This window comes from Hyperoodon ampullatus (genome assembly GCF_949752795.1).
Source record: "Hyperoodon ampullatus genome assembly, chromosome: 2".
Classification (NCBI taxonomy): domain Eukaryota; kingdom Metazoa; phylum Chordata; class Mammalia; order Artiodactyla; family Ziphiidae; genus Hyperoodon; species Hyperoodon ampullatus.
In genome coordinates, this window is record NC_136915.1 from 158,553,446 (window position 1) to 158,571,829 (window position 18,384).

General features: G+C 43.4%; 1 protein-coding gene across 1 annotated transcript in view; it reads right to left on the reverse strand.

The window, feature by feature from the left end:
- The window catches only part of LAMC2 (laminin subunit gamma 2), a gene marked incomplete at its 5' end in the record, with an annotated part of 62,150 nt that overhangs the window by 37,707 nt on the left and 6,059 nt on the right, over nt 1–18,384 (reverse strand). Inside the window, one exon of the mRNA XM_079726808.1 lies at nt 5,307–5,495. Within this exon, the coding sequence (XP_079582934.1) occupies nt 5,307–5,495 (189 nt within the window). The remainder of the gene's footprint in view (nt 1–5,306; nt 5,496–18,384) is intronic.

Genomic DNA, 18,384 nt, shown 5'->3' on the forward strand with positions numbered 1-18,384 from the left:
ACAGACCTGGGATATGGATGATGGAGGGGGTCAACATAGACGACAGCAGGTCCCCAGAGGGTACCGCCAGATATGAGGCTCCTGACAAACCAGAGAAGGCCAGAGGAGGAACAGGGCCTCACAGTGAATCATCAAGAGAAGATAACCAGGGCTTCCCTGGTGGCGCAGTGGTTGAGAGTCTGCCTGCCGATGCAGGGGACACGGGTTCGTACCCCTGTCCGGGAAGATCCCACATGCTGCGGAGCGGCTGGGCCCGTGAGCCATGGCCGCTGAGCCTGCGCGTCCGGAGCCTGTGCTCCGCAACGGGAGAGGCCGCAATAGTGAGAGGCCTGCGTAGCTCAAAAAAAAAAAAAAAAGAGAGAAGATAACCAGTTTAGTTTGGGACACAATGAACTTAGGTGAAACCGTTCATCTGGAGCTCAAGAAAGAGGCTGCAGATGAAGACTTAGGAGCCTTCAGCCCACAGGCAGAACAGGAAGCTATAGCAAGTGTAAGGTCACTCCGGGAGCAGATAGAGGAGGGGAAGGTGCCTTGGACAGAAATGGAACCTCACTGATTAAGGAAAAGGTGATGGGAGCAGGGAGAAGTCTCACGGAGGAGAATTCTGGGAAGAGTTAAGGGAGAAGGAAGAGGGGATGGTTTTCAGGATCTAAGGCAAGAGAGCATTTAACAAGATGAGAGTGAGGAAAGACCACTGGGGTTGGCACTTAGAGACAAACAGCAGAGAGGGCTAAGAAGGTAAATTCCTGTTTGAATTTATGCTCTGATGAGTAACATTAAATGTTCCTTCTTTAATACCATTTAATTATTTTTAACATAAAGGGGTGTTAATCTGGGACCCAGAAACACATTGTTTTTCTCCATTCAAATTAATGGAAATTATGCTTTCAATTTAAGAAAACTCTCCCTACAGTAGTTTTTCAGAAACAAATTATTCTTTTTTTTTTAAATTTTATTTATTTTTGGCTGCGTTGGGTCTTCATTGCTGAGCTCAGGCTTTCTCTGGTTGTGGAGAGAAGGGGCTACACTTCGTTGCAGCGTGAGGGCTTCTCATTGCGGTGGCTTCTCTTGTTGCGGGGCACAGGCTAGATCTAGGTGCGGGGGCTTCAGAAGTCGTAGCACGTAGGCTCAGTAGTTGTGGCGCACGGGCTTAGTTGTTCCACGGCGTGTGGGATCTTCCTGGACCAGGGATCGAACCTGTGTACCCTGCATTGGCAGGCGGATTCTTAACCACTCTGCCGCCAGGGAAGTCCCAACAAATTATTCTTATAAGGTGGAGAAGACTGTACTTTATTTAGGGGTTTTTCCCAAACAGCCCTAAACAGTACTGTACAAAACAGTCTTCTGATGGGTATTAACAGTCATGTCATGGAAATAGGCATTCTGTGTTCAAAAGAGTTTGGGAAATGGTATGTCCTAAATCTTTCAGAGATTTACAACATAACAGCACATTCAGTAAGCATGAATCTTGTTTAACTTTCTAATGCCAGTGTTTCCAAACATTATTTGACATTCTTACAGGCAACGCCTATTATTATCTTGGGAAACACAATATTCCATAGGACATTATGTAGAGAATACTGTTCTAGAAGCTGGGGGACATGAAAAGAGCCCAGGCTTTGGGGACCAACAATTCTCACCTCAAATACCAGCTCTGCCACTGATTAGCTGTGTGTCCTTGGGCAAAGGGCTCCTCATCCCTTCTTTAAGTGGGGACAACCATACCTTGTAGAGCTGTTGTAAAACTTTGAACTAAAATATATGAAGGGCCTTGGACCTAGAGACTGTCATACAGAATGAAGTAAGTCAGAAAGAGAAAAACAAATGCCGTATGCTAACACATATATATGGAATCTAAAAAAAAGAAAAGAAAAGAAAACAGTCAGAAGAACCTAGGAGCAAGACGGGAATAAAGACACAGACACACTAGAGAATGGACTTGAGGATACGGGGAGGGGGAAGGGTAAGCTGGGACGAAGTGAGAGAGTGGCATGGACATATATTCACTACCAAACGTAAAATAGATAGCTAATGGGAAGCAGCTGCATAGCACAGGGAGATCAGCTCGGTGCTTTGTGACCACCTAGAGGGGTGGGATAGGGAGGGTGGGAGGGAGGGAGACGCAAGAGGGAAGAGATATGGGGACATATGTATATGTATAACTGATTCACTTTGTTATAAAGCAGAAACTGACACAACATTGTAAAGCAATTATACTCTAATAAAGATGTTAAAATAAATAAATAAAATATATGAAGGGCCTAATTCCACATCTCACACATAGTAGGTGCTCAAAAAAGTAGTTTATACTCGTATCTTCTAGGCCTCCTTCAAGCCTTGCAAAGTTGACATGGAAACGTACACAGGCCCTTACTGTGAATAGGACTGATTTATTTCATGTTCCCAAACTTCCAAAATAATAGCACTGGGTTTTCAGAGTATCTCATTACAATAAAAATACCTGTCCCAATTCCTACATCATGAGCTATTCTTAGGGACTGTGAACAACTGGGGTTAAAGGACAGATGAAGAACAGCTTACTGTTTCAATAAGCACTTTCAGGACTTATGTAATACAGTCTACATGCATCTGAGGACTCACAAAGGTATTCTAAAATGACTAATATTTAAAATTTAAACCAAGAGAGCTTGCTTCCTTTTGAGAACCCTTTAAAAATATATACACTTGCATTTTTAAATAGCACTATTATTATGATTGTTTAATCATTATATTTAATAATAATTAAATTATTATCTAAGACATGTCTTAAATAATAACTCAAATGTTTTAGTCTTGAGTAATCCACTGCCTGGGTCATATATATGTAAAAAAAAATAAAATTAAGAGAACAAGCCCAGGGGCTTCCCTGGTGGCGCAGTGGTTGAGAGTCTGCCTGCCGATGCAGGGGACACGGGTTCGTGCCCCGGTCCGGGAAAATCCCACATGCCGCGGAGCGGCTAGGCCTGTGAGCCATGGCCGCTGAGCCTGCGCGTCCGGAGCCTGTGCTCCACAATGGGAGAGGCCACAACACTGAGAGGCCCACATACCGCCAAAAAAAAAAAAAAAAAAAAAAAAAAAGAGAACAAGCCCAATATCATTGATGTCTACATAAATCTCAAGAATTTAGGTATTGGGGAGGAAAACACACACACACACACACACACACACGGTGAATTTCAAAGTATCCACAAAACGTTATCAGGGTTATAAGAATTGAGGATAATTCAGCCCTGTTGCTGAGCCCACAAAATCATCACTTAAAAATAAGCCTAGTTGCTATATTTGGGAGAAATTGATATGACATCCAAAATCTGTGACCACTTTGGGGATTATGAATGCTGTTGGCTTCATTTGCCATGCATGGAATGGTAGCTTTTGGTAAGATGAATTCTGCGTTTGAAATTGAATATACAACAAATTCCCTTGGGAAGTTACTATTTGAAAGTGAAAAATACCTCCTGGCTGGTTGGGCAACTGAGAAATCACATAGGGAATTAAATTTGTGCCACCGATTTAGTAACCTGTGCAGCCAACATGTAGCCAGAGATGGTGCATGGTGGGTACAGTCCCTGCCACCAACATGCCACTCAGCCCTCAAGTTTCATAACTTCCCTCTCTAAGCCTCTGATACCTCATTTGTAAAATGAACATCATAATAGCACCCCCTTCATAGGGTTATTTGTGAAGATTAAATTAATTACTGGATGAAAGCATTTAGAAAAGTGCCTGGCATAGAGTAAGTGTGTAATGCATGGTAGCTATCATACAAGATATAAATCATCGCTGGGCTCCACTGCTTCCTACTAGGCTGTTCACCCTGAGTCTGAGATATCTATTCCCCCAGAGAAAAGAAAAGCCAGGCTCACTGTTGCTGGGTGGGCAATGGACTACACAGTGTAAAAGAAATGATGGCGTGGTAAAGCTTCATTACCATCTCTTTTTGCTAGGCTGCAGGCTCCTTGTCTATTCTGAGACTAATAACCTTGTCTTCAGGCCAGGCTTTCCAGCAGAGCCAATTATATTTCTCATCACATTCTCGCTGATTATTTTGCTGGGATGACCCAACTCCAGTGACTCACAACAAAGCTGCATAACCTAAGGGGATACAGGGTCTTCAGAGAGGTTAAATGCCCATTAAAGTAGAATCATTTTTCTTTTAATTTTTCTTTATGACATTCTTTGATTCAGAGGGAGAATTGCTAAACCCAAAGGATTCTGGATGCTGAGTCAAAGCCACAAAGCTGAGCAAATCTCACTCAAACCACATAATAGCAGCAAGTCTGAAGAATCTGGGAATGATTGCTGGTATATGGGTCTGTACCAACACAGGGTCACCCCAGTTTTCTATAAAGCTCCCTGACACACTCTACCAGCAAGTCATGGCTAGGCCAAAATCTGCCCATTTTTAGACTCTTTCAGCTGCTGCTAAGAAATGGCTCCACAGAACTACACTAAGTCATAGCCATGCACTAAGGCTACACCTTTTTGGTAGACTAATATTGATCATATTATGCTATTAAACACTTTCTGGCAAAGAGGAGAAACAGATACTACCAAGGAAGATAAAAGACAAACAAGGTAGCCTTAAAAAGTCCCAACTTATTTACCTCTCTTTCCCTCTTTACATTTACTAACTTGTCTTTACTGTCCGCCCACGATGAATATAGCAGGATGTGTGTGTCTGCGTACACAAAAACTACCTATAGTTCTGAGAATACAGCAGTGGGTGATACATTTAAAAAAAACAAACAACAACAACAAAAACAGGCTCTCCTATGAACCAGCTGCCTTGTTAGGTGCTTCCTATTTGTTGTTCTGTTTTCTCTTGTTCACAACCCTGTGAATGACTCTAATCTGCCTATTTATTTGTCTGTCTCTTCTATTAGTATCACTTCATATTGCTAGCACCCAGCACACCACCAGAAACAGATCTTTCTAATCTCTTATTTTTTGAGAGGTCAGTCAAAGGGACAGTTATGGATATGAAGAATTATCACTGGAAGAGTGGCAAGCTTCTTTGTTCCCAGGTCACAGACTGTTATCTGCCAGGAAAGTAATCGCGTGTCTCTCTTGGGACTAGACTTCAAACTAATGTACCCTAAAGACCACAGCTTGTTCCTATAACCCAGACTTAAGAAAAACGTATTTCCTTTCAGATTGAAATTGCTAAGAAGAACAGTATCTTCCCAATTGTTCTAGAAATTGAACATCTCCCTCCTGGCCTGCTCTGTCTCTCTCCCTGCCTCCCTCCCTCCCCATTCTCTCCCCTCCCCCCTCCCTCTTTCTTTCCCCCTTTATCCAGCTACCTTTGGAGTTACAATTGCAGGGTAAACAGCGGTCTCTGTCTCTCTGGCGGTAAAATCCTTCCTTGCACCTCTGGCAGTGAATGCCACCCGTGTTGTCACTGCAGTGGAGGCAGCGGAATCCATTTCCTGTCAGTCTGTGAAGTTCCTCATCAAACACGCATTGCCTGGACTTCCCATTGCAATCACAGACTAGGTTCAGGGCAAAAAAAGACATCGTCAGCAGGAAACAAGTCAGGGGCAATCCTCCCGGGCGTTTTATTATTATGAATACAAATGATGCCCAGGGTACTGCATATTAATTCAAACTGCTCAACGGCAGAAGGTAAGAGGGTCAAATGCACCACCTGATGATGGAGAGAGTTCTTGCTTTACCTAAGGAAGCAGTGCTGGTCAGGTGTTGCCTGGGAGAACCCAAGAGAACGTGAGGTCAGTGTTGCCAGACAGTGCTACCGACCCCTCCAGAGAAACCCAAAATCTTTACTGTGTGTTTCTACGTGAAAAGTCCTGATTTAAATATTTGCAAGGAATTCATTTTTAAAATTCTGTGCAAGCCCATAGTACAAGTCTATGAGCTGGAGAAGACCTGAGAACTGTCAGCTTGTGCACTCCAGCATGACTGTGTAAGAGCCGATGGTGTCATCTGTTCAGGACCCTTAGCATCCGTCCCTACAGTGATGATCAAGGCTGAGGAACAAATATTTTTTTAAATTTATTTTATTGAAGTATAGTTGGTTTATAATGCTCTGTTATTTTCTAGTGTTCAGCAAAGTGATTTAGTTATACATACATATATATATATTCTTCTTCATATTCTTTTCCATTATGGTTGGTTTATTACAGGATATTGAATATAGTTCCCTGTGTTCTACAGTAGGCCCTTGTTATTTATCCATTCTATATATAATAGTTTGCATCTGCTAATCCCAAACTCAGTCTATCCCTCCCCACCCACCTTGGCAACCACAGTCTGTTCTCGGTCTGTGAGTAGTTTTCTGTTTTGTAGATATGTTCATTTGTGTCATATTTTAGATTCCACATATAAATGACGTCATATGGTATTTGTCTCTCTGTCTGACTTACTTCATTTAGTATGATAATCTCTAGGTCCATCCATGTTGCTGCAAATGGCATTATTTCATTCTTTTTTATGGTGGAGTAATATTCCATTGTGTATATGTACTGCATCTTCTTTATCCATTCATCTGTCCATGGACATTTAGGTTGCTTCCACAGCTTGGCTATTGTAAATAGTGTTGCTATGAACATAGGGGTGCATGTAACTTTTCAAATTATAGTTTTGTCCAGATAAACTCCCAGGAGTGGGATTGCTGACTCATATGGCAATTCTATTTTTAGTTTTTTGAGGAACCTCCATACTGTTTTCCATAGTGGCTGCACCAATTTACACTCCCACCAACAGTGTAGCAGGGTTCCCTTTTCTTGAGGCGCTAATATGACTGTCTGGACAGGTATTTCCTCCCCTCTCACTGCCATAAGTGTCTCTCCCAAAGCCAGGTGTCAAAAAGAACCATAGTCCCATTAAGAATGGCTTTCCCGGGCTTCCCTGGTGGCGCAGAGGTTGAGAGTCCGCCTGCCGATGCAGGGGACGCGGGTTCGTGCCCCGGTCTGGGAGGATCCCGCGTGCCGCGGAGCGGCTGGGCCCGTGAGCTATGGCCGCTGGGCCTGCGCGTCCGGAGCCTGTGCTCCGCAACGGGAAAGGCCACGGCAGTGAGAGGCCCACATACCACAAAAAAAAAAAAAAAAGAATGGCTTTCCCCAAGTGTCTAGGAAAGTTTATCCTGTGCACGTTCCAAAGAGATTCATGGAGTGACTAACATCTCCATGTGGGACTGAAACCACCAATGAGGTAACAGGGGAAATCCTTAGTATTGTACCTGGCACACAGCAGACGCTCAAAAAATGTGTCAGGGCTTCCCTGGTGGCTCAGTGGTTGAGAGTCCGCCTGCTGATGCAGGGGACGTGGGTTCGTGCCCCGGTCCGGGAAGATCCCACATGCCGCGGAGCGGCTGGGCCCGTGAGCCATGGCCGCTGAGCCTGCGCATCCGGAGCGTGTGCTCCGCAACGGGAGAGACCACAACAGAGAGAGGCCCGCGTACCGCAAAAAAAAAAAAAAAAAGGTCAGCCATGGTTTGGAAAAGGTGATGAGCCTTGAGGTAAAAAAATGGTATCAAATACCGGTTCTACTAATTCCTTAGGCAAATCACTTCAACTCTCTGAATCTTATTTCTTCTTTCAGAAATTCAGTCTTCATTATGTGCCTCCCTGGATTGTTGAAAGGACCCCACTGAGAAAAGAACATCAAGTCCTTCGTCTGTGCTATTTCACCCCTAACTCACATGAAATAGGCATTGCCTTAGATGAGAAAAATGCAGCTTGGAAAGGTTAAGTAACTTGAGCCAGTGGAGAGTTGGGATTTGAACCTCTGTCTGATGCCAAAACCCACTTTCTTTCCCCCAGACACACTGTCTCCATTGGCCATGCAACCCCAGTGATAGCCTGTCTCTGGCAGTGCCCAGGGCCATGACTTACCCAGAGTACTGACTTTAAAAAGTCAGCAAATGTACCAACATGTATGGAGCAGCTGCCCTGTGCAGGCTGGGTCAGCTCTGAAGGCACAAAGGTGGCAAAGGTGACTAAGTATATCTGAAGTCACCTAAGTGACTTCCTTGCAAGAGCTCCTAAAACACTCTCTTACGCCTTTGGATGCCACCTAATCTAGGCAAAGTCAAGAACATCTATCTAGAGCCCACTCTATATCCAGGACTTTACATTCAGCAGCTCAGTTCATTCTCACAGTAACACTTTAACATGGGTTTAATTATCCCCAGTCAACAGATGAAGAAATGAATGCTTAGAGGGGGTAGGTGTCTCACCTAAGGTCACACAGCTAAGTGGCAAGGATGTAATTGCTCCCAGGTCTGTCCAATTGCAATGCCCTCACCTTTCTATGTTATCCCTATGCCTCCAAGAGCTGGCTTGCCATTGCATGTAGGTATTCTTTCTATAACTCCCTCATAGAGAATTACTCAGACCCTTCTAGAATTCTTCCTAATCTAGTAAGATGTCCCATCCCTCCTTAAACAGCACTGGTTATTACAAATTATTTTTATGCAGTTTTAAATCTGCCTCCCTTCTTGTAATTTTTACCATGTGTTCTGTTCTCCCCTGGAAAACCACACATACACATGCGCGTGCACGCGCACGCACACACACAGGCACACACGCTGGCATACCTACTCTCTTCTCCATTTATTTATGTACTCATCAGGTGTTTCTTTCAGGCACTGTTTTACAAGGTACTGCATCAGCCAAGTCCTTGAGTATCAGAAGACAGTTAGAGCATCTCCCTCTTTAGTCTTTTCTTCTTCAGGTTAAACTGGAAACCTGTCACCTCCAAGACTTTCAACCATTTCCCAGGTCATGATTTCTTCTTGATGGCCCTCCTAGGAACAAACTCTACTTTTCATTATCTTTCTTTAACTGACCAGAATTTACTACAGTTCTTCAAGTGTGGTTTGAACAGCTCAGCTTACAACAGGACCAGACATTATAATTCCATGGATGAGCCTAACATTTTCATTAGACTCAAAGCATATGAAGTTTGCATTCAATTCAAACTCCCAGAGCTTTTTCACAGAACTGGTGTTAAGCTGAAACTTTCCCAAAGAATGTTTGTGTAACCAATTTGTTTTTTTGGATTTCTAACAGATGTGCCACACAGCTGTCATGTGCTGTGAAATTTCTACCAGGTACCTCATTAGGCACAATTAGGAGCTAAATTCACCAGCCAGAGATCCTTGTGACGATACCCAGCGGGATCTCTACCCCAGATGACTTTTGGGAGCAATCTCAAAATAATTACGAACTTTTCATTGTCTTTTTTCTTTTTTTTTTTTTTTTGAGGTACGCGGGTCTCTCACTGTTGTGGCCTCTCCCGCTGTGGAGCACAGGCTCCGGATGCGCAGGCTCAGTGGCCATGGCTCACAGGCCCAGCCGCTCCGCGGCATGTGGGATCCTCCCGGACCGGGGCACAAACCCCTGTCCCCTGCATCGGCAGGCAGATCCTCAACCACTGCGCCACCAGGGAAGCCCCATTGTGTCTTTTTTATTCAGAACAAACTTTTTGCTGGTAGTAGTTAATTTCATAAGGAAATGATATATTTTTAGAGCACTATTTTAAAAATAGATAACCTTGTTATAATCTTTTTTAAAACCATTTCCCTCTCCTTCTATCCTTTCTCCTTTAAAGCTCTACTATGCAAGAATTGATGTTCCTCTTTTAAATTCACAGCCTTCAATGGAGATGCAGTATAGTTCCAGTAAGGGAGGGCTTCAGCCAGCATCTCCACTCTGGAACTCAGCTACAAACCTATTGCTAAGCTACCCTCCTCTTCTCAGATGGGTTTCCCTTTAAGCCCAGGGTTATGCAGGCTGGAGTGAGGGGACCTGTGGGCCTCAGGCCTAGGGAATGTATTGGCCGCCTGTATCTGCAGTATGTGAAAATGCCAGGAAGAAACTCTCTCCAGCCTTGCCTGTGGGACTCTGAAGTTACCAGGCTGCACTGAGCTCAACACTTAGCTGCACTACACTTGGCTCACTATCGAATCTTCCAAACATTCACACCCAGAGACTGAGGAGAGTTTGCTCCTTTGGCATGGAATAATCCTTTCTGTCCTTGATGCATGTGAAACATGGCCTCTCTCAAGTCATCTCCCAAATTTAGACTAACTTTCCTAAGAGCAATTATTATTCATTCTCACTGCTGGAAAAAAAATCTTTATTTTTCTAATTCCAGAATATTCTTTCAACTGGGCTTAATAAAATGGGCCTCCTACAGATTGTGACTGGCCTTTTTTATTCTGTGACTGATTTCTGTCCAGCCACTACCAGGACACGTTGGTTGCCAAAGGGCACTGTCAGGCCAGGAGCAAGGCAACAGGGAGCAGTGGGGACGCTGACAAAAGGGCTAAAGGAAGAAGCAGCACTTCACCCCCAGCCAATGGTAGCCCCATGGGAATGATGCCTATTGTAATCAGCATTTCCACTTATGTTTTTTAAAGACAGAAGTCTGGCTTTGGGTATGAAATCTACTGATTTTTAAAGGTTGGCCAAAAAATATTTTAAAAATTTTTTAAAAATAAAGCTGTGTCCGAGGGCAATACTTTTCACTGGACTCTGCTATTCTAGCAGGCTGAAAACACATCTCATGCTTTAGAGAAGGAAATATAAAGCCCTACTGTATGGCACAGTGCCCGGTCCATAGTAGGTATTTGAGATATTTTTAATGAACAAATGAATGAATGTTCTCTTGAACTTCAGGAAACCCCCAGATGTGTTTCTACCATCTTCAGGACTCCATGTGGCCCCATATGTCTGGACATGCTTTAAAAATACACATACCAGACTTCACTGGTGGTGCAGTGGTTAAGAATCTGCCTGCCAAGGCAGGGGACATGGGTTCGATCCCTGGTCCGGGAAGATCCCACATGCCATGGAGCAACTAAGCCTCTGCGCCACAACTACTGAGCCGGCGCTCTAGAGCCCACAAGCCACAACTACTGAAGCCCGCACCCCTAGAGCCCGTGCTCTGCAACAAGAGAAGCCACCAATGAGAAGCCCACGCACCGTAGCCCCCGCTCGCCGCAACTAGAGAAAGCCCACGCGGAGCAACGAAGACCCAATGCAGCCAAAAAATTTAAAAAATTAAAAAAAAATACAAATACCAGGGACTTCATTAGCGGTCCAGTGGTTAAGAGTCCATGCTTCCATGCAGGGGGCACGGGTTCAATCCCTGGTGGGGGAACTAAGGATCTTGCATGCTGTGAGGCAGCAGCCAAAAAAAAAAAAGTTAAAAAAAAAAATACAAATACAAATACCAATATTTAGCAGTTACTCTCTTCCCGGTTAATTGAGGGGACACTTTTCTACATACAACCCCAATCCAGAAAATAGCCTTTCTTGGTAACTTATATTATGATTTATTTAGATCCACAGACCTAAATACACACCTATAATACACTTTAAAACAAGAGGATTTGCTAAAAATGCTCTTGATTATACTTTCCTTCCCTTATGTTTAGCCTTGTTCAATTTTATGTCTAGAATTTTTTTCATTTTTATTTTGTAATCTACTTGCTATTCTTCCAAATTTGGGGTCAGCTGTAAATTTTATAAATATGTTGTCTACTTTCCATCAGGGAGCCTTGACACAAAAGCAAGTGATGGAAGTATAAAGATGGGGGTCTTGGACGTGTCCTGGGTCGGCTGGGAATCATTTGTCAAGGTCCATTCATCCAATAAATATAGATTGAGCATCTATGTGCCAGGCAGTGTTCTAGGCACTGGGGATTTAGAGGTAGACAAAACAAATAGATGTTGCAGCCTTCATGGAGTTTTCATGCGAATTGGAGGAAAAGAAAATAGACAAGGTAAATAATATAGGGAGAATATGGGGATAGCAATATTTGTTAAGGAGAAATACATAAAGCAGTGAAAGGAAATAGGTAGCTGGAGGTGGGTAAAGTGAGTAGGAAGGGAGGGTTGAAAAGTGCCATATGCTGGTTTACTATTTTATCTCTACTTTGATATCTGTCTGTTCATGATCTTTGGCTATTTGTCTATCAGGCACGATATTTTAAATTATCATGAATTATTTCTATAACAAATGTATCAAACTATTCACCTGTCATTTTTTTGCAGATTTTCCTTTCCCTCTCTGGATAAATCCCCTTTCTCTCCAAAGGACCTCACTGATAGATTTTGTTTAACTGATTTTTACTCCTTTTTCTCCTTCCTTCTGTTCTCAATGAGATGTACATTTATTTCATTCATTTTAGACACTGGGACTTCGTGAGCCAGCAAGATTCCTTTCTTTTTTTATTTTATTTTTATTTTTGGCTGTGTTGGGTCTTCATTGCTGCACGCGGGCTTTCTCCAGTGGCGGCGAGCCGGGACTACTCTTCATGGCGGTGTGCAGGCTTCTCATTGCAGCAGCTTCTCTTGCTGTGGAGCACAGGCTCTAGGTGAGCGAGCTTCAGTAGTTGTGACTCACGGGCTCTAGAGTGCAAGCTCAGTAGTTGTGGTGCACAGGCTTAGTTGCTCCACGGCATGTGGGATCTTCTCGGACCAGGGCTCAAACCTGTGTCCCCTGCATTGGCAGGTGGATTCTTAACCACTGTGCTACCAGGGAAGCCCTGAGCTGGCAAGATTTCTATAGTCCTGTGCCAGCAAGATTTCAATAAAGGGAGTTGCAATGTTTTATTTCGTCAAATAAGACATTAAATATATACTTATTTGACATTTACTGGGCTTTGTCACATACTCATCATGTTATCCTTGTTTTCCTCACTTCACCATGGACAGGTACGGGTCCAGGACCTGGCATTAAACTATCACTGTACCAGAAAATATAGAAACAAATCAGACTCAGACCCTGAATAGACCTGAAGCCTTATAGGGTCTAAGAATTAAAAGCAGCAGGATCTTTCTCCCTGTTTTACTGAACTCTGTATCATAGGAGCCAGGTCCTACCCACTACTCTTACTTGACTATTCATTTGTATGGTACTCTTTCCAAATTAGGGACATCTCTTCAAGGTTTTGTCTTTTCCTCTCTCCACCCCCTCACTCTACTTCATTAAATCTTTGCCCTGTCAGCGGGGATGATCTCCACAGCTAAAGGAGCGAGATTCATCAAGTTCACCTCAAGCCCTGCATAAACCGAATCATTCACTGATTTTCATGTATTTCTTTCAGTCTAGAAAAGCTTGGGTGGTAATTGTGTCTGACTCCGATGTATACTGCTTCTTTGACACTTAAGCATTTATTATCATAATAACTATAATAGCATACCATCACTGACCCTCAAGGTGCTTCTTAGAAAAGCCTGCCGGGCAGCCAGACACAGGCTGATCTGCCCACCACCACCCACGTTCCCCTCCAGGAGGAAGATCAAGGAGTTGGAAACTCTACAAACAATGCAGCAACGTGTGTGGACTGCCTCAGTCTCACCTAACACTCCCACCCTCGCTCAAACACACAACTCTAACGGGTCAGGACAGGAAGCTCAGGGGCAAAGGCCGTTTCCAAGCTGTATCCTTCGGAGAATGAAAGGAAACTGAAAATATTTCCTAGGGTTGTACTTGGGGCAAGGTCTTGGTATAATCAGCATCAGTGGCTGCAGTTCATCAAGACCTCATTTTAAATTCCCCAGAGGAAACATTACAAGCAATTACAAGAATGTTTCAACAATCTGGCATTCATATGGTCAATTGTGTACAAGCAGATCCTCTTTCTATTGTTCTAAATGTAAAAAAGCACAGCTCTGTTTTTCACCAAGCTGATCTAATTTCCACCTTCGTATGACGGAACATCAATGTTTTTAGTGTTCTAACAGTAACAACAAAATTTCAAATCCAAAGTCCTCTCAAAAACCCTGAAGATTTGGCCCTGCTGACCTCTCCAACTTGACCTCGGTCCTCCTTCTAGCTCTTGTTCACTGGACTCCAACACATAGACCCTCGCACCCACGAATCCTGGGATGCACCAAGCTCTTTCCCTCCTTGGGCCTTTAGGCTTTGCTGTTTTCTTTGCCTGGACACTACCTGCTCACACCCTCCCTAAACCCACGCGGCAGCCAGAGAGATCTTAGGAACATAAATTAGATGGTGTTCGGTCTCTACTGATAACCCTTTAAGAGCTTCTCCCTCTGGATGCCCACAGGTCTTCATCCCCATTCTCTCTTGGCACTTATCACTTTATATCTTGAGTCATCACTACTTGTGTACATGACTTACTTCCTCTATAGCATTTCTCACTTTTGTACCCCATAGTAGCTAGTACAGGGCTTGAGACTGTGACTGGTGGATGAATGGCTGGCTGGAAGGATTGGTTAGCTAGAAGGATAGCAGGCAGTCTGACTCTAAGAAAAGCCAAACAAGAACTGGAACTTACAGAAATCCCCCAGGACTCTAGGGACCCAATATGAAATTTTCTCAACACAATACATAGAGTTCTCATTGTCTAGATATATGACATTCAGTGTAAAATAACTAATGTCTGTACCCCAAAAAATACGTGGTGAGATGAGAACAGAAAGAATTGTGAGAGGAATGTGATACTTTTGTTAGAAGGAGTTGTCTGAGACTTTCAGGTTGCTGCTCTCACCGGATGAACTATTTCTGTGCCAGGACTGCCTGTCCTCTGTGTGTGAGCCCGGAGCTGCCATCTCAAAGGGCAGCACGCCTAGGGCTGCGCGGGAGGAGGGGCGAGGAGAGGAGGCAGGCGTGAGACCATGAGATCAGTTTGCCGTGATCAGGCAGCCTTGACAGGTAGTGTACTTGGCTGCTGTGTGGGACTATCTCAGGAGCTAGGAATCTGATCGTCATGTTTGAACCTGACAGTGTGTGCTGGCTGCTCTTACACTGAGCTTTGCTGCTCTTGCTACCATGTCAGCTGCTCAGTGCACTAAGACTGATTTAGTGAAACAGCAGCAAGTTTATAATAAGTTGCCCATAATCTCCTGTGGATGAGTCCACGTATAAACCACTTAGAAACAGTGCTCAATTCTCTTCCTTACTTAGAGGAAAGGTGTGTGCCTTGTGTTTCATTTCTGGTATTTTGTGCCCCGCATTCCCCTTCTGAGACATTGAATGTTTTTCTCTCTCCTTCCTTTTTGAAACTCTCTTCCCTTGGATACTGTGATGCTGTACTGTACTGTACTTCCCCTTGGCTTATGACCCTCACCCCCTGCCCCATCCAAGTCTTTGCGGGATCCTCTCCTTGCCCCAACTCGAAGTGTTGGTGTTCCTCAAGGCTCAGTCCTGAACTTCCATGCCTCTCACTGAAGAACTCTGTCATCCAAGCCAAGGGCTTCAATAAGCACGACGGGTATTGACATACCAAGATACTTTCCTGGCTCAGAATTCATTCTCAACGCTAGACCCTCATGCCCAGTCATCCACTTTACATTTCCAGCTGATTGTCTCAAAAGCTGTTTACACAAAACATGTTTAAAACCAAACTTGTGATTGTCATCCCTTCAAATCAGAAAGCTGGGAACTATCCTTATAGGGTCTCCATCTTTCTCGCTTGACTCTATTCTATTCAACTCCCAACTTTATTGATATAACTGTCTACATAACTCAAGTCCACCCAACTCTATCTCCACTATGGCCACTCTACACCAAACCCCAGCCACCGCTTGCCTGCAAAGCTTCATAACTGAATCCCCTGCAACTTCTCTTGCCTCCCTCCACTCAGTAGTCAGAAAAACTTTTCCAAATACAAATTTTACCAATACCTCCCTGCTTCAAACTCTCTGACACCTTTCCTTTACTTTTAGGATAAAGACCAGAACTCCTTGACATTGCCTACAAAGACTTCCACGGCCTAATCCTATCTACTTTTCCAGACTAATTTCACATAACACTCCCCACTGGGACCTCCTCATCTCTCTTCCATTCATTTCACTTATATTTCATTTTAGGTCTTGACTTCCTCTGTTTCTTAAAATTCTTGCTGCAGAGGACAAGCATCCTGGTGGGGAGATGTGGATTGGGGCTACGCAACCTCAACCATTCTCTTACCTTTGGTTTGTTCAAAGAAGTTATGCTAAAAATTCAATCTTCATTTATTATTATTTAGATATCATTCCCTTCCTCTGAGTCAAAGAACTGGCCTTATGTACACTGACAACCTTTTCTGCTCAAAGATAGCAAACTTCACCTCCAGGAAGTCAGCTATAATGAGGCCCTTCATTAGGAAGTCCAAATGTAAATAACTAGATAGAAAATGGTGACTAAAAGTAAAGGTGAGAATAGTATACTCTAAGAAAACCTGACAGATGCTCATTTGCAGAAGAAAAGCAATTGTTGAAATTACCTCCAAATCAGAGATACTCAGGATGAGAAGATGAGTATTTTTCTTAAATTATGATAAAAAGATGAAAATGCTCATATTTTTTAGATTTAAAACCTCCTCCATGAGATTTTTCTTTCCAAAGCTTAATATGTTTCTCAGCTTGGGTAAATACTTTAAAACAAAATCTGAGCATTTCATCATTTAAAGTGATCTTGAATTTTATGGTTTGATGTGTGGCTGCTTCCAGTTTCAGATTCTTCAGGTCTGTCACAATATGTTTTCTAAATAGAATAAGAAAACTGAAATGGCACGTCCCTCGCTAAGAGTTTTTTAACTGAATTCCTTTCTGTGCCTCACATTTTTCACAGCTGTCTTATAGGCCAGCACAGCCAGGACCACTGGTGCCCTATCCTGCCTGATCGTTTGTTTCCCTGGACGTGTAAATGTCCAAGCAGTGCAAGTTAGCCTGTGACGTGAAGTGCTCTGAGGAGAGGAACAACAGAAGTCAGTGTTCTAATCGCATGGGCAATTTTGAAGGCTAGAACACGGACAAATCTTTTCAACTCTAAGTCATCAAGAGTCAATGAAACTCAGATCACCACATTTTCCTTTTGAATGACTATGGCTTAAAAGCAGTCACCTATTTGCATCAAGAGTTCATAGCACATTTTATTATAACCTAGACTTAGAAATGGCACACGTGGACTGTGGATGACTCAGCCTGGTGGGGACTAGACCAGGAGACCACACCTGGAGATGTCTTCCCTAACACCCCACCAGGGCCCAGGCAGACAGTGGGGAGAGGGAAAGAAACCCCAGTGAACAGAGAGGTTGGGGATGCCAATTTTTGTCTGAGTAGCAAAGGTGAGAGGGAAGAGAAGGTTAGGACACAAGGGACACAGGAGAGGCTCCCTTCTCTTACACTCGGCGTCTTTAAGGGCTCGACTCCAAGACAGCTGGTGTCAGCTACAGGGTGTGATCAACGGTGATCGCGGTGAGGATTCTATCACCGCATGTAACCCTACACCCTTCTGACCACAGAAACTGCTGTAGAAATTTCTATACCTCCATGAGATCATCTGTAAAGAAAAGCATCCCAGTACAGAAAGCACATCTGACTGTTAATCAAAGAGCATAGTGTTCTTTGAGCACTTGCTACATGGCCCAGGAAAAGGTGTCATATGTCCCTTTAAGAAGCAGCTGAAGTAAAGGATATTAGAGAGTCCAGGACAGCTAGAGGTGGCCCCTGAAGCAATGAGGACCAAAAGGAAAGAAATCATGTATGACGAGTCTGAATAAAGAAAAGTGTAAAAGGCAATTCTGACTTGTACTGAAATGCTTTTCGGAGTATACATTAAATGTGGTTTTTCAATTGCTTAAATTTGTGTTTTGTTGGCTCCTTAAAAAAAAGTTACCTAATGATTCTTCCTCTTTAAACCTTTCATTGCTTTTATGAACAAGACATTTTTGTACAAGGAGATGAGCCACAGATTTTTTGCTATCACTACATTCCTTCACAAAGATACACACATTTAGGTATGTGCCTGCTTACTATGCACCACTAGAGTTCTTAGTTTTGCCAAAAGAACGTGGTAATTCATGTACGTTACAACTTTGGAAAAAGTATGGAATGCATTTATAAGACCTTCCTTAAAGATTCATTGCTGAAAAAACTCCATTTGAAAATAATAAATTAAAATTGTATTGCCTAAAGACAGAAGAATGAATTAAATGGTCTTTAGGAGCCCAGCCATTTTCATCTATCCATAAAGAGAAGTAACAAATATTCTAAGAAGAGTTTGGACCATGAAGCCTCCAGCAGGGAGTGGGAGCAACGTGTCCTGCATCCCAGTCAGACAAATGGGCTGCTGCTCTGCTGTCATTTCCCATGCTAGGTCATCTGTGGCCTGGGTTCTCTCCCCTCAGATCTCAGCACATGAAGACCCCCTCCTACCATGTCCCACGTACAACCCCCTGGATGAGGCAAGAGCGGCAGCTTTGGGATGCTGTTGGATCCACTGCTCTCACAAAGTAGACCAGCCTATTGAAATGAGAAATGATCTTTAAACGTTAGGAGTTTCCTCTCTTCAAGAGCAAAACGGGTAGCGATTTGAAAGAGCAGTAAATATGTATGAAGCTTAATGGTCAATACTCTGGCTGTGAAACTGAAAGACTTCAAAATATATACCAATAGTCTC